General features: G+C 35.8%; 1 protein-coding gene across 4 annotated transcripts in view; it reads left to right on the plus strand.

The window, feature by feature from the left end:
* MON2 (MON2 regulator of endosome-to-Golgi trafficking) overlaps positions 1–14929 on the plus strand; it is a 151364-nt gene that overhangs the window by 36749 nt on the left and 99686 nt on the right. For all 4 annotated transcript variants that reach the window (XM_078146113.1, XM_020990175.2, XM_020990177.2 and 1 more), the window contains 4 exons: positions 1359–1490; positions 4208–4337; positions 5562–5659; positions 7755–7880. In XM_078146113.1, the coding sequence (XP_078002239.1) occupies positions 1359–1490; positions 4208–4337; positions 5562–5659; positions 7755–7880 (486 nt within the window). The remainder of the gene's footprint in view (positions 1–1358; positions 1491–4207; positions 4338–5561; positions 5660–7754; positions 7881–14929) is intronic.

Raw genomic sequence — 14929 nt, forward strand, 5'->3', positions numbered from 1 at the left:
TAGAGCTACATAACAACATTTTTCCTATGTGAAACCTGATATAATTCAAGTGTATTCAGTGCTCGTTTTATAGACTTCCATGAATATCTTAAATCTCTGAAGGATACCAGTTAAGCTGTTGGAAGCAACATATTCCATAGACCCAAATACTTCTTGTTGAACGGTAGCAATTCTAATTCATTTCATATATGTGTAGACCCTTTTGGTGTAGCTTATGTGTGGCATACATTGATAAGTATTTTTTTTTTATTGGCCATAGCATCTCATGCTCTTTATTTTGGTGGAGGGTATACCCATACCTATGAAGTTGTAAATTCCTAAGGTATTGACATATATTAAGGAAAAATACTGAAATGATGTAAACAAAGTAACCAAGATGCAAAACTAGTCAACTTAAGTACACCTGTATTTATTTACAAAACTATATTAATAAAAGAGACAAGTTGTATTGGGGAATTAGTTATGGAGATAATGAGGAAAGAATAGCAGAAAAGGGAAATTTGGCCAGCATTTGAAGAAAAGGTAATCATTGTAATCAGCTGCTTGTTCTTGACTGGGTATTTCCATAACTCCTTGTTCGTATTTGAACACGTCCAGATATGAGGAACTATACTTAGGAGAAGTAGGTGCTACTTAAATATTTTTTTGAGAGAAAATTTAAGCCTATCCAAAACTAATTGACATATAGGAGGAAGGATGCAATGACATAGAAATGGATGATATTAGCCATTTTGTGTGTATTTCTTTGGGGGTGAGAAGATATCGATTCTGATATCTTAGATATGTGATATCTGTCTGAAATCACTGTGATAGTAGTGAAACATTTTATTAATATTGGAAGGTCCTGGTATAGAATCTCCCTCCACTTAAGCAAATTGGTAACTGCTTTATAATTTAGTGTATAAGAAAGTAACTCTGGTTCTGCAGAGAAGTGTTGTTACTCAGAGTCATCTAGTTATTATATACTGTCTGAGGCAATACTTGAACCCACGATCTTCTGGACTGCAAGTCCAGCCTTCTTTCTGCTACACCATACTGACTTTTCATTAACCAGTGTGATAGTCGCAATAATATCTCTTCTCAGGGAGAGGAACTGTTTGTGAACTTTCTCTTTACTTGAAGATTTTTTGTAATGTAAATATTAGGAGGCAGAGTACCTAGGTTCACATCTCAGTCTGCTGCTCATTACGTAACTGTGAGCAGGTTACTTAACTTCCAGGGGCCTCTGTTTCCTCATCCTATAAAAAGACTAAAATCCTTTCCAGTCTGTAGCTCATATCATTCAGTGTTTTGCATATGGCTTAAACAGATGTAGTTTATTTCATTGATAACAATTGACATAATATACTATTTTACAGACTGCAGCAGGAAACATCATTAACATGCTTTGGCAGCTGATGGAAAATAGCCTTGAAGAACTAAAGCTACTTCAAACAGTTCTTGTTCTTTTAACAACCAATACTGTAGTTCATGATGAAGCCCTTTCTAAGGTAGGAACTCTTTTCTGCCCCATTGAATTGTTTCTGTGACACAGTCTGTTTAATTCAAACCAATTTCAGGAGAAGGAGCTGCATTTATTGGAATTAAATGCCACTTTAGTGTGGACATTGTTTTGGCTAGTGATCACAGAATAGACCCAGGGGTCTGCAACCTTTTGTTGCCCTGAGTTTTGCCATAAATGAACTTAGGGCAGCTATCAGATCTAAGGCATAGGTTATATTTTATCTTACCATAATTTAAAATAATTAATGAGCTATGCAATATTATACATTTTTCCTAAAAATGACTTTTTCATTACAATTTTTTAGTAATAACAACTGATATTTTACAGAGTAGTTTAAAATGTGCAAATTGCTTTTACTGACTCATACACTAACCTTGTGAGGTCTACTTATCTACACCTGCTACAGATATCATTATCATCCCTAATTTGCACCTGGGAATTCTGAGGCTGAAAGTTTAGATGACTTGCCCATGATCATACAGCTAGTAAGTGTAAGAGGAGGGATTTGAACTCAAAATAGCATGAATTCTAGTTTGCATATGGAGATACTGCTTACCAAAAAGCCAGCAACTACTATATAGATATGTGTAGTTTTTGTTATGAAAACAGTGATGTTCTACTAAAAAAGATTTTACTTTGAAAATTTTAAAGCAGTGTTTTATATTTTGGGAAGAACCTATTTTCTGCATCTTCTTACCTACAGTAGAACTCTATCATTACACCTGTCCCAGTACCTAGATTCACACTGGCTGTTGGTCTGTTGTTTTTTCTAAAAGTTTATCACATACAGTTAAAGCCTAATATAAGGTAGATATCAGTTTTGTCCTTTTAGCACTGTTGTTATGAAAGGACATTTTATGGTATTTTTCTTATACCTCTTCTCATCTTAAAACTATAAAACAAAAGGATGGCTAGTCATAATCTTAAATGGTTTTTTTTATTTGAATTAAACTTTTTTTGCTAGCTTTCTTTCTACCTATCAGACCATTTCTCCTTGATCTCCACTAGTTAATTTTCCTCCTCTGGGACCTTAATTATGTGTATCTTAAAGCTCTGTCAGGCCTTTTCTCCTCTCTGTCTCTGTCTGTCTCTGTTGGTCTCTGCCTGCCTTGGTTATCTCAGCCCTACTCATGGCTTCACTCACCACTTTTATACCGATTACTCCCAAATCTTTGTCATCATCTTCAGAATCCTTCAGTGGTCCCTTTTATCTCCCTTTAGAATAAATTGAAATTATTTCATCTGTCATTATGTTCTTCCACAATTGAATTCCAGTTTATATTTCATACTGTTTCCCTTCACATGCTCTTATTCTAACCAGACAGGAATTGCTAGCTGTTCCTGGTATTAGATAATTGATATTAGCTCTATAGAGCTGGAAGGATCAGCCCCCTCATTTTCCAGATGTGGCACTGTCCTTTATGTTTCTCTTCTCATCTTAGTCTTTTGAAATCCTTTCCTTTCCCAGGGGCTACCCCTTCCTTACTCTTACTTCCTTTTTTACCTTTCCACTACTTATATTAGGAGGGATCTGAAATCAGTCATATGATAGACGAATACTTGTTAGTACAGGTAAATGAGTTTTAATGAGAGCAATTTCTTTTATTACTAATTGTGGAATGAAAAGCTTTGGCAACTGCCTGTGTGACATTGTTTAAGTAACTTAACCTCAGGTTTAGACTCTGATTTCTGAGGTGCCTTATAGTTTTGAATGTGAGCCTATGGGCTGTTAAAGGAGTTTCATGTATCAGCAAGCAGGTGAGAAAATCTTTTTGTGGCTAGGCAGGGGTGAGGTTCTTGAAATCACTAGCCTTGAAAATAAACCTACTATATCATCAATCAGTCAGCATTCATTAAATGTATATTACATATCAGGCACTGTACTGTGTGTTGGGTATATAAAGACAAAAATTGAAACAATCCCTGTCCTCAAGGATCTTGCATTCTAATGGAGGAGATAACATGTGAGCATGTGCTTACGTAGTAGTTTGGAAGGGACCTTTTATGTTCAGAGAGTAAGAGTGGAGGACTCTCTTCCCTGCCATATCTTTTGCTCTAAACTTAATTAAAAATCAAACCTGTAATGAATCTGAGGTATTTCTGGCAGTGCCTGTGGGGGCAACTTCTCTGCAGCCTTGCTTCTGAGCACAAAGCATACACACTTTGCACTGCATGTGCCCTCAGGCCATACAACACCAGTGAATGCTGCTGAGTGGAAAGAGTTTAATAAGTCTTGGTCTAAGGGATGCTGGGAATAGGGGAGTCCTTTCTCTTGTTGCTGGTTTTCCTTTAACCCCTAGATGCCACTATGCCCCTGTTCAAATGTGCCCTGTGGTCCCTTCTCTACCACCCACGTGTAAGTTATGTTTCTTCTCCTAGCCTTGGTCAGATGTCTTCCCTCCCATCTCTTTTCTCTGCCCCAACCAGTGGAATATTTGGTTTTCCAGAACATTCCATGTTATTGAGATGATGTTATTTTATGCACGCACACACACACACACACACTCATACTCATAGAGAACATCCCTTTCACTCTGTAATAAAGGTGTTGTCTTTATCCTAGACTTGTGTTACAATAAAGTTTGCCAAATGTCTCTGTTTGCACAAAAGCAGAAATTATTTAATTTTCTGTTACTAGAAAAAAAAGAGAATGGGTAGATAATGTTAAATTTTATTTTCATTAGCCAAAAATTGCTTTTTCAGGCAATTGTTCTTTGTTTTCGGCTGCACTTTACAAAAGATAATATTACAAATAATACAGCTGCTGCTACTGTACGACAAGTTGTTACTGTTGTATTTGAGAGGATGGTTGCTGAGGATGAAAGACACAAAGGTAAATTTGAGTTATGTCCTTTTCTCTTGTGGTTAGATAAGTTCTTATTACTATGGTTTCCCATCAGTTATTGAAAATTGATGTTTTGTTTTTTGGGATATGTTAACAATGCTTTTAAAAATATATGTGTGTTTTTCTGTAGATTGAAATTTATATATCCCTTCATCTTGATTAATTGAAAGAAATTTGTTACTAAGTGGCATCAAGTTTATTTTTCAATGGAAGAGATTGGTTCAAAAGATTATTTATTACTAAGATCATTAATTTTTTTTTTCTACTTTATGGAGTTAATAAATGATGGACTAAGTAAAATCTTTTCCTATGTAGAATTTGTCTTATTCTCAGTTGCTTTGTATTTTTTATGCATTTTTGTCTTAGTGGTCTTTTTTTTTGGGGGGGGGTTATATTGGTGACTAATGATAATGCCACTTGTTTAGAGAAATGAGCTTCACTTTTCCTGAAGAAAACTTTTAGCTACTGAACAGATCTATTTGGGTTTAGATTCTGTTTTGGGGCTTTCTGATTGTTTTATTAAAGCAATATTTCTATTAAATTTGCCATATTTGATTTTTTTACCTTTCCGGAAAAAAATATAAAGTTCCATCAGGTGGCAATGTTAATTTTTTTTTTTAAAGATTTAATCCTAATTAGTATATCCTGTATAGTTATTTGGGTCATGTTCAGAAAAACAAAAACAAGATAACTATGTGATTTATATGTCTTGTATATTTGTATAAAATAGAAAAGTTCTCCTGCAGGGAATCTTAATCTATACATCTTTTGAGACCTTCTAATATAATATTAAAAAATGGGCTTTGTATCAGAGATGTCACTTGAGTAACTGATGAATCATTAACTCCATGGGAATTGGCAAGAATGCTCACGGAAATGGGAATTAATTGTGTAGTAAACTTAATACATTTCTGCTTCATTTAAATTAATATTCAGAAACCAAGTAGAATGGTTGTCCATTTGAGTCTGTTCTTGTTAGGACTGTGAGGACCTTCCATTTCTTGACCAAAGTATAATCTTTTTTGTTAGGATCCTTACAAGCGAATTCTATTGCAAACAATTCCATGTTGTCTTTTTTTGTTTTTAAGAGGAATATCTCTGAAATTACAATGAAAGTAATTAAAAAGATATCCTATAAGGAAATGTTTCTTGGTCAAGCGCTATTCCTTCAGTCTATGTGAATTCACATAACACATCATGTTTTGATTACAGATGTTGTGGAGCAGCCAGTACTGGTTCAAGGAAACAGTAATAGGCGTTCTGTGAGTACCCTGAAGCCCTGTGCAAAAGATGCATACATGCTGTTCCAGGTATTTGTATGATAGAAATTGCTTTTATCAGTGCTCTTTGGAGCTTTAAGTCTAGTTTCATTTTTCTCATTAGAAAAAGTATTTTTTAAACATGGATCAAAGAGGAAGGAGTTCTTACTATTTACAATGGAAATATAATTTAGCAGTTTGTATCTGTTAAGTGATATTTGAGTTTTAAAATTAAAGACTAGAGAATAGTAACATTAACATAATGTTTTACATTTATTGAATGCTTTTCTTATAATAACCCTGCAAGGTACATCTATCTAGTCAGTATTATCACTTCGTTTTATAAATGAAGAAACTTTTGTACTAGATGTCTTCCATGCTTGGAATGTGCTGATCCCCTCACCCTTGACTTTTAGTTTCCCTGATTTACCTCAAGATTCAGCTCAGATCTCACCTGCAGGAAACTCTTCCTACTGTTCCAGCTGCTGTTACCTTCTTTTCTAAGATTAACTTGCATACACACATGCATACAACATGTTTATTATTCAGTCTTAGAAATGCAAATATGCAGTTAGCTGCTTATTAAATTAGTCCATCAATACATATAGCTTAGATTGACATTGCAAATAGACGAAACTAAATATGAGGAAGAGAATAGAGCTTTTATTGATCACAAGCTGTTTTCATTTTATATCATTTTAATGATATACTCATTTTATATCACAAAATTCATATGTGAAAATATAGATATTCCTTCCTTTAAGGTAATTGGATTAAGTCAGAATATATAAAAGGTCAGTCAGGGGAAATTTATTTTCATTACAAAAGGATTAAATTTAGTGTGCACTATTTTGGTATATTTAAAATATTTGGTATTTTACTTGCATCTCTGTCTTCAGGAATAATAATGATAATAACTTAAGCTTACATGGCATTTTGTTTGCAGAATGCGTTATTTGACTTAATTCATTTGATTGTTACTACAACCCTGTGAAGTAATGAAGGTATTATTATCCATATTTTGCAGATGAGGGAAATAGGCTCAGGGTGACACAGATAGAGGTAGAATTAAGATTCAAACCCATTACATGGCTATTTTGAATTTACAATATACCTTATATTTGTTATCTCATTTTTATATTGCAATAACCCTCTGAAGTAAGTACTACATGTATCACTGACCCCATTTTATTTATAAGGAAACTGAGACTCGGTTGTTATGGTACTTTCCCATAATCATATTGCTCATAAGTGTCACAGGCACTACTTGAACCTAGGTGGTCTTTTGGTTTTTTTATTTTTTAGTAATTTATTTTTATTTATCAACAATCACTTCCATAAGCTTTTGAGTTTAAAATTTTTCTCCCCCTCCCTCCCCAAAACGGCATGCAATCTGATATAGGTTTTACATATACATTCCTATTAAACATATTTTCATATTAGTCATGTTGTAAGGAAGAATTAGAATCAATAGGAGGAACCACAAGAAAGAGTGAACAAAACAAAACTGAAGGAAAAAAATGACAAATAGTGTGCTTCAATCTACATTCAAACTCCATAGTTCTTTCTTTGGATGTGGATAGCATTTTCCATCATGAGACTTTTGGAGGTGTCTTAAATCCTTGCATTGCTGAGAAGGGCTAAGTCTGTCAAAGTTAGACATTGCACAACGTGGCTGTTACTGTGTACAACGTTCTCCTGGTTCTGCTCACTGAACCTAGGTCTTCTTTACAGCAAGTCCAGAACTCTGTCGATGAGGCCAGATGGCTTTTTCACTCTCCAAGTCTGGTGTTATTCCTTTTGAGTGTTACACAAGATATACTTGCATTAAGTCTTTTATTTGTGTTAACTGGAAAGAATGGCAAACTAACTAGATGCTTATAAATAATATTATATATTGGCAATGATTACATGAATCTTAAGAAAATTTTTTGGAATTCTCAAATTCTTATCTGTAATGTACATGCTCATTAAGTTATGCCTTTTAGAAAATATTGCTTATTTTTTAAGATGGGATTCCACTTTTATCTCTTAGCAGGAAAAAATGAATTACATAAAAGGGAATTTTTTTTTAATTTAATTAAATGTTTGTGGCCTAAAATTTTTCTTTTTATCCCACTCATTTTTGTTTCATTTGTTTTCTCAGGATCTATGTCAGTTGGTTAATGCTGATGCTCCATATTGGCTAGTAGGAATGACAGAAATGACTCGGACATTTGGCCTTGAACTACTGGAGTCAGTCTTGAATGATTTTCCCCAGGTCTTTTTACAAGTAAGCCATTTCAAATTTACTTAAGCAGTGAAGTAATCTTTATTTGTCTCCTTTCTTTAAAAAAATATTAAAATATTTAATAGACTAGTTTAAAATTATGGAATAAAATTTGTCATGAATGCCACACTTGGGTTTTTTTCTTTAAAATTTTCTTTTATTTTACATTTAAGTACAAAATGAGAAAAGAAAAAAAAAACATTGCTCTATTCACAGCAGACCATAAGAGGTGATTCAGTATAAAACAATAAATTTCCATTTCAAGAAAACTTATATAATAACTATTACATATTGTTTTCAAAGCTGCCCAACTTTTCTTTGCTTCCTTATTTTGGTTTTCTTTTCTTCTCTGCTTTGCACTTTTTTGCTTTATTCCCTCCCCCATCTAAACCCTAAAGAAGACTACATTTAAGTGTGAATATATATACATATATGTAGATATCTACAAATATAGACATATATATACGTATACACTCACACATGTATATGTAAGACCACACTATGCTTATTACCTCCTGTCATCTGTTTCTTTAAAGGTGGATAGCATCTTCCTTCATGAGTCCAAGTATTTCCATGTTTTTCTAAACCAACCAGCTCATCATTTACTACACCACAACAATTATATTCCTTTCTGGATTCAAACAGCATCATCCTTTATAGGATCTTTGAGGTTAATCTGGGTAATTATAATAGTCAGAATGACTTAGTTGCTCAGAGTTGTTCTTAAAACAGTACTGCTGTTACTGTGTACAATGTTCTCTTGGTTCTATTCGTTTCACTCTTCATTATTTCATGGAGTTCTCTCCATGCTTTATCATTGAGCTCATCATTTCTTGTAGTAGAGTAATGTTTCATCATGAACAGCTTTGTTTGACGTGTAAATTAGACTAAAGTTTTTGGGATAAGAATTTATTATTTGGTAAATAAAAACTGTTAGGAAAGCTGGAAAGTAGTTTGGCAGAAATTGGACATAGACCAATGTCTTACATCATTTCCCAAGATTAGGTCAAAATGGATACATGACCTAGATATAAAGGGAGATATTACAAGAAAATCTGAAGACCGTGGAACATATTACCTAGCAGATTTAAGGATACGTGAACAATTTATGAACAAACAAGATATAGTGTTGTGAGTTGTAAAATGGATAATTTTGATTACATTAAATTAAAAAGATTTTGTACAGATAAAACAAATGTAGCTAAGATGTGAAAGAAAGCAGAAAACTGGGGAAAACATTTGTATAGACAGTTCCTCAGATAAAGGTCTCATATCTCAAATACATGAAGAACTTTGTCAAATCTATAAGAATGTGAGTCATCCCCCAATTGATAAATGGTCAAAGGATATCAACAGGCTGTTCTCCAGTGAAGAAATCAAAACAGTTTATAATCATATGAAAAATGCTCTAAATCATTGTTGATTAGAGAAATGCAAATTAAAACAACTTTGAGATATTGTATTACACCTACCAGATAGGCTGAAATGATAGAAGGGGAAAGTAACAAATGTTGGAGGGGATTTGGAAAAATTGAGACTGTAACTCATTGTTGGTGGATCCGTGAACTGATCCAGCCATTTTGGAGAGAGATTTGGAATTATGCCCCAAGTGTTATTAAACTGCCTATACCACATGGTCCAGCAATACCACTATTAGATCTGTTTCCCAAAAGGATTAGGGAAAATGGAAATTAACCTGCATGTTCTAAAATATTTAAAGCAGCTCTCTTTGTGGTGGCAGAGAACTGGAAATTGTGGGGGATGCCTGTCAATTGGGAAATGGCTAAACAAAAAAAAAAACCTATACTTTTGCAAAGACTTTAATCATAGTTTGGTAGTGATCTTTTCATAAAACAGTTCTGTTCCCTGCCTCTACCTCCCCCCCCCCACACACACACACACTCACTGCAAGATACAAACCTTAAAATCTTAGAATGGAACTATCTGTGAACTGTATTCTCTTTAGTTTAGTAAAATCATATAATTGTTTTACTAGGTGGCTCCTTAAGGATGCTCTCTAAATTCTTTAGCGTTTTTTAAAATCATTAACTCATTCAACATTTACTAAATGCCTGCTTTGTATAATCTACAGCGCCAGGCTCCAGGTAGGAAGATGCAAAGATAAGCACACATTCTAGTTTGAGACCCAGGATTTGTATATGTTTTGAAGTACCAGCAGAATTTCATTCAGCAGAGAGAGAAGGGGAGGAGTATGTTTCCAGAATAGGAAATAGTGTCTCTTAATGTGTAGGGTTAGAAAATGTGCTCTGTTTTGGGGGACCATAAAAAGAGGCCAATGTAGTAGAGCTGTGGCTCGAACCCAGCAAATAATGATGGACATTGTTATTATAACAGTTGACAGTTTGCATGTTGCTCTACATGTGCTAGCTCATTGAGCCTTTTAATAGTCCTGGGAAGCTTAGAGGAGAAATGACTTGCTTAGGCTGTCAGGAGCAGTGATGGGATTGGCTCTAGGTCTTCCTGCACTGTCTCCTTTCTGCCACACTGCCCCTACTCATGAAGCTTTAGCAGCTTCCTGTTGCTCCTAAGGTAAAATACAAACTCCTCAGACTGGCATTTAAAGTCTTCCACATTATGTCTCCCAATTACTTTTCCAGGCTTATTTGATGATACTTTCTTACATACATTAATGGTCCACCAAACTGACCTACTAGTTGTTCCCTGAGCTCAGCGTTCTGTTTCCCTAAAGCTGACCTTCATTCAGTCCATCAGTCAGTAAACATTTATTAAGCTCTGACTATGCGCCAGGCACTGTACTAAGTGCTGGGGATACAAAGAAAAGCAAATCGCAGTCCCTGCTTCTAAGGAGCTCAAAGTCTAATGAAATCTGATTCCCATTAGATTGTGAATCTAATTCCATTCCTGGAATATGCCCCTTTATCACCTCTACTTCTTAGAGTCTTTGTTTTTCTCAAGGGTTTATAATTTTTTTCCCAGGTAGTGCTTTTCCCCTTCTCAAATTGTCTTATATTTACTTGTTTGTATACATATTGTATCTTTTCTTTTCCATTACTGGTAGAGGTAAACCATTACTAATGTATTAAAGTAATGTAATAGTCCTTATTTAACTGCTTACTTTGATGCTACTTGAGTTCAGGGTTGTTTAATTTTTGTCATTATATCCCTAATGCTTAGCACAGTGCCTTTTGTATAGTAGACACTTAATAAATTTTTATTCAGTTGAATTGAGGCAAAATCTGTCCTACTCATCCACGTAATATTTTTTTAAAAGGATTTAGAAGTGTTCTAATGGACACCTAGGTGCACACTTTGTCAAACAAGAGTTGCTTTTCTTCAGACTGCTAGATTCTACAGCCAAAACTTTCATAAATTTATGATGCTTAGTCTCACTATTTTATTTGGCTTCTGAAGTGGTAAGGAGGAAAAATTAGAAAATCTTGCAATTTATGCTAATTTTCACTCCATAATAATAACATGTACCATTTATGAAGTTACTGCTATGTGCCAGACATTGTACTAAGCACTTTACCAATATTATCTTGTTTAATCTTCACAACAACCCTGGGAGATAGGTGCTATCTTTTACCATTGAGAAAGCAGGCAAACAGAGGTTAAGCCCAAGGTCACACTACTACGTATCTGAGTCTGGATTTGAATTTAGGTCTTCCTGATTCTAGGTTCAGCACTCTGTCTATTGTGCCACCTAGCTGCCTCTAGAATGCCAAAAGACTTTTTTGTGAAATATTTTGGAAATTGACCTGATTTCACTCAGTATGTATGATTATAGGATGAAAAATAATTATAATTAGTATTTATATAGCACTTTAAGGTTTGCAAATTATCTTACAAATAAAATACTATCTCATTGGAGCTTTATATCTACCCTAAGATGTAGGGTCTGTTATTATCCCCACTTTACCGATGAGGAAATTGAGTCTGAGAGGGATTTCATGACTTGCCCAGGGTCACATAAGTAAGTGTTTGAGGCTGGGTTTGATCTCAGGACTTCATGATTCCTGGTCCAGTACTTATCCTTTGTACCGCCTAGCTGCCTCTAATAAATGAAAAAAATGAAACACTGTTTGAATAGTGTAGTGATTGAAAAAGAATAAATTTTTTTAATATAAATTTATTTATTTTTACTTTTCAACATTCACTTCCACAAGTTTTTGAGTTCCAAATTTTCACCCCATCTCCTCCCTCCCCCCACCCCAAGATGGCATGCATTCTGAATATCCCTTCCCCTAGTCTGTCCTCTCTTCTGTCTCTCACCCCTTCTCTTATCCCCTTCCCCTTCTATTTTCCTGTAGGGCACGATAGACTTCTGTACCCCATTTCCTATATTTCTTATTTCCCAGTAGCATGTGAAAACATTTTTTTAAACATATGTTTTTAAAACTTTAGATTTCAAATTTTCCTCTCTTCCTCCCTCCCCACCCACCCTCATTGAAAGGCAAGCAACTCAGTGTAGGTTGTACGTGTGCAGTTATGCACAACACGTCCATAGTAGACATGTTGTGAAAAACTAACTCTGTTTCCCTTAATCCTGTCCTGCCCTCCCATTTATTCTATTCTTTCTTTTGACCCTGTCCCTCCTCAGAAGTATTTACTTCTGATTACCCCTTTCCCAATCTGCCCTCCTCTCTATCATCCCCCTGCTCTCTTGTCCCCTTCTCCCCCTGTTTTCCTGTAGGGTAAGACAGATTTCCATACGCAATTGAATGTGCATGTTATTCCCTCCTTAAGCCAAATCCTATGAGAATAAGATTCCCTCATTCCCTCTCACCTTCCCCTATTTCCCCTCCACTGTAAGAGACTTTTCTTTTCTGGTTTTTTTCCTGAGATAATTTACCCCATTCTACCTCTCCCTTTCTTCTTCTCCGAGTATAATCTCTCTCATCCCTTAATTTTATTCTCCAGATATGACCCTTAATCTTCAACTCACCCTGTGCCCTCTATCTATCTATCTACATATACATACATATAATTTTTTTCCTCCAACTACCCTAATACTGACAAAGGTCTCATGAGTTACAAATATCATCTTTCCATGCAGGAATGTAAACAGTTCAATCTTAATAAGTCTCTTATGATTTCTCTTTCCTGTTTACCTCTTCATGTTCCACTTGGTCCTGTATTTGAAAGTCAAATTTTCTATTCAGCTCTGGTCTTTTCATCAAGAATGCTTGAAAGTCCTCTGTTTCACTGAATGACCAATTTTTTTTCCCTGAAGGATTATACTCAGTTTTGCTGGGTAGGTGATTCTTGGTTGTAATCCTATCTCCTTTGCCCTCCAGAATATTATATTCCATGCCTTGTGGTCCTTTAATGTAGAAGCTGCTAAATCTTGTGTTATCCTGATTGTATTTCCACAGTACTTGAACTATTTCCTTCTGGCAGCTTGTAATATTTTCTCCTTGACCTGGGAACTCTGGAATTTGGCTACAATATTCCTAGGAGTTTTCCTTTGGGGATCTCTTTCAGGAGGAGATCTGTGGATTCTTTCAATTTCTATTTTGCCCTCTGGTTCTAATAATCAGGGCAGTTTTCCTTGATAATTTCTTGAAAGATGATGTCTAGGCTCTTTTTTTGATCATGGCTTTCAGATAGTCCAATAATTTTTAAATTCTCTCTCCTGGATCTATTTTCCAGGTCAGTTGTTTTTCCAATGAGATATTTCACATTGTTTTCTAATTTTTCATTCTTTTGAATTTGTTCTACTGTGTCGTGATTTCTCATAAAGTCACTATCTTCCAATTGCTCTATTCTAATTTTTAAGGAAGTATTTTCTTCAGTAATCTTTTGGACTTCCTTTTCCATTTGGCCAATTTTTCTTTTTAGGGCATTCTTCTCCTCATTGGCTTTTTGGACCTCTTTTGCCATTTGGGTTAGGCTATTTTTTAAGGTGTTATTTTCTTCAGTATTTTTTTGGGTCTCCTTTAGCAAGCTGTTGACTTGTTTTTCATGATTTTCTTGCATCACTCTCCGTTTTTCCTCTACTTCCTTTACTTGCTTCTCAGGATCCCTTTTGAGCTCTTCCAAGGTCTGTGACTGATTCATATTTTTCTTGGAGGCTTTGGATGTAGGAGCTTTGACTTTGTTGTCTTCTTCTGGTTGTATATTTTGATCTTCTTTTTCACCAAAGTAAGATAATATAGTCTGACTCTTTTTGCGCTGCTTGCTCATGTTCCTGGCCAATTACTTGAGTTTTAAACTCTTTGTTAAGGTAAGAGTCTGCTTCCAATGTGGAGAGTGTACTGTCCCAAGCTTTGGGGGGTTTGTACAGCTGTTTTCAGAGATACTTGTAGGGACCTGTAAATTTTCAGTTCTTCCAAGGTGGTATGATAAGGGGCAAGGTGTTTACTCCTTTCCTGGCCTGCAACTACGAGTACTCCTTTCTGTCCTGTAACTGTGAGGAGGGGTTCCTCTCTACAGCCACTGCAAGCTCCACCATGCCAGCGCTCCTCCTCACCCCAGCACTGCCGCCCAGAACTGTGACCCAGATCCAAACAGGGGCAAAGCAAGAGATTCCTGTGTCAGTACTGGCAAAGAGATCCTTGCAGTCCCTCTCTGATTATCCACTGGATTCCCCCTCAGTCTGTGGCGCGCCCCCCCCCGGCCACGCTCTTGGGGAATGGAACTGAGACCCCACCTTCCTTTCTCAGCACTGACAGAAACAGACTTTTCCCACTGACCTTCTAAGTTGTCTTTGGCATTAGTGGATTGAGGAGTCTGGAAACCTCCACGGCTGCCCGAGATTCAGTTCTCTGAGGCCTGCTTCAGGTTTGCTGCGGCCTGAGTGCCCACACTGTGCTGCGCTCCCAGCCTGGTGTGATACACCCTTCTGATCAATCATCCAGATTGTCTTGGGCTGGAAATTTGTTTCACTCTGTCTTTTTGTGGGTTCTGCTGCTTCAGAATTTGTTTAGAGCCATTTTTTATGAGTATTTGGAGGGGTTTGGGGGAGAGCTCAAGCAAGTCACTGCTTTCACTGTACCATCTTGGCTGCGCCCCAGAATAAAATTTTTTATAATTCAAACTTGAAATGAAAGACTTGTTTGAATGACTTA

The sequence above is a fragment of the Phascolarctos cinereus genome, unplaced genomic scaffold, assembly GCF_003287225.1.
Source record: "Phascolarctos cinereus isolate Bilbo 61053 unplaced genomic scaffold, phaCin_HiC Scaffold_1;HRSCAF=81, whole genome shotgun sequence".
NCBI classification, from domain to species: domain Eukaryota; kingdom Metazoa; phylum Chordata; class Mammalia; order Diprotodontia; family Phascolarctidae; genus Phascolarctos; species Phascolarctos cinereus.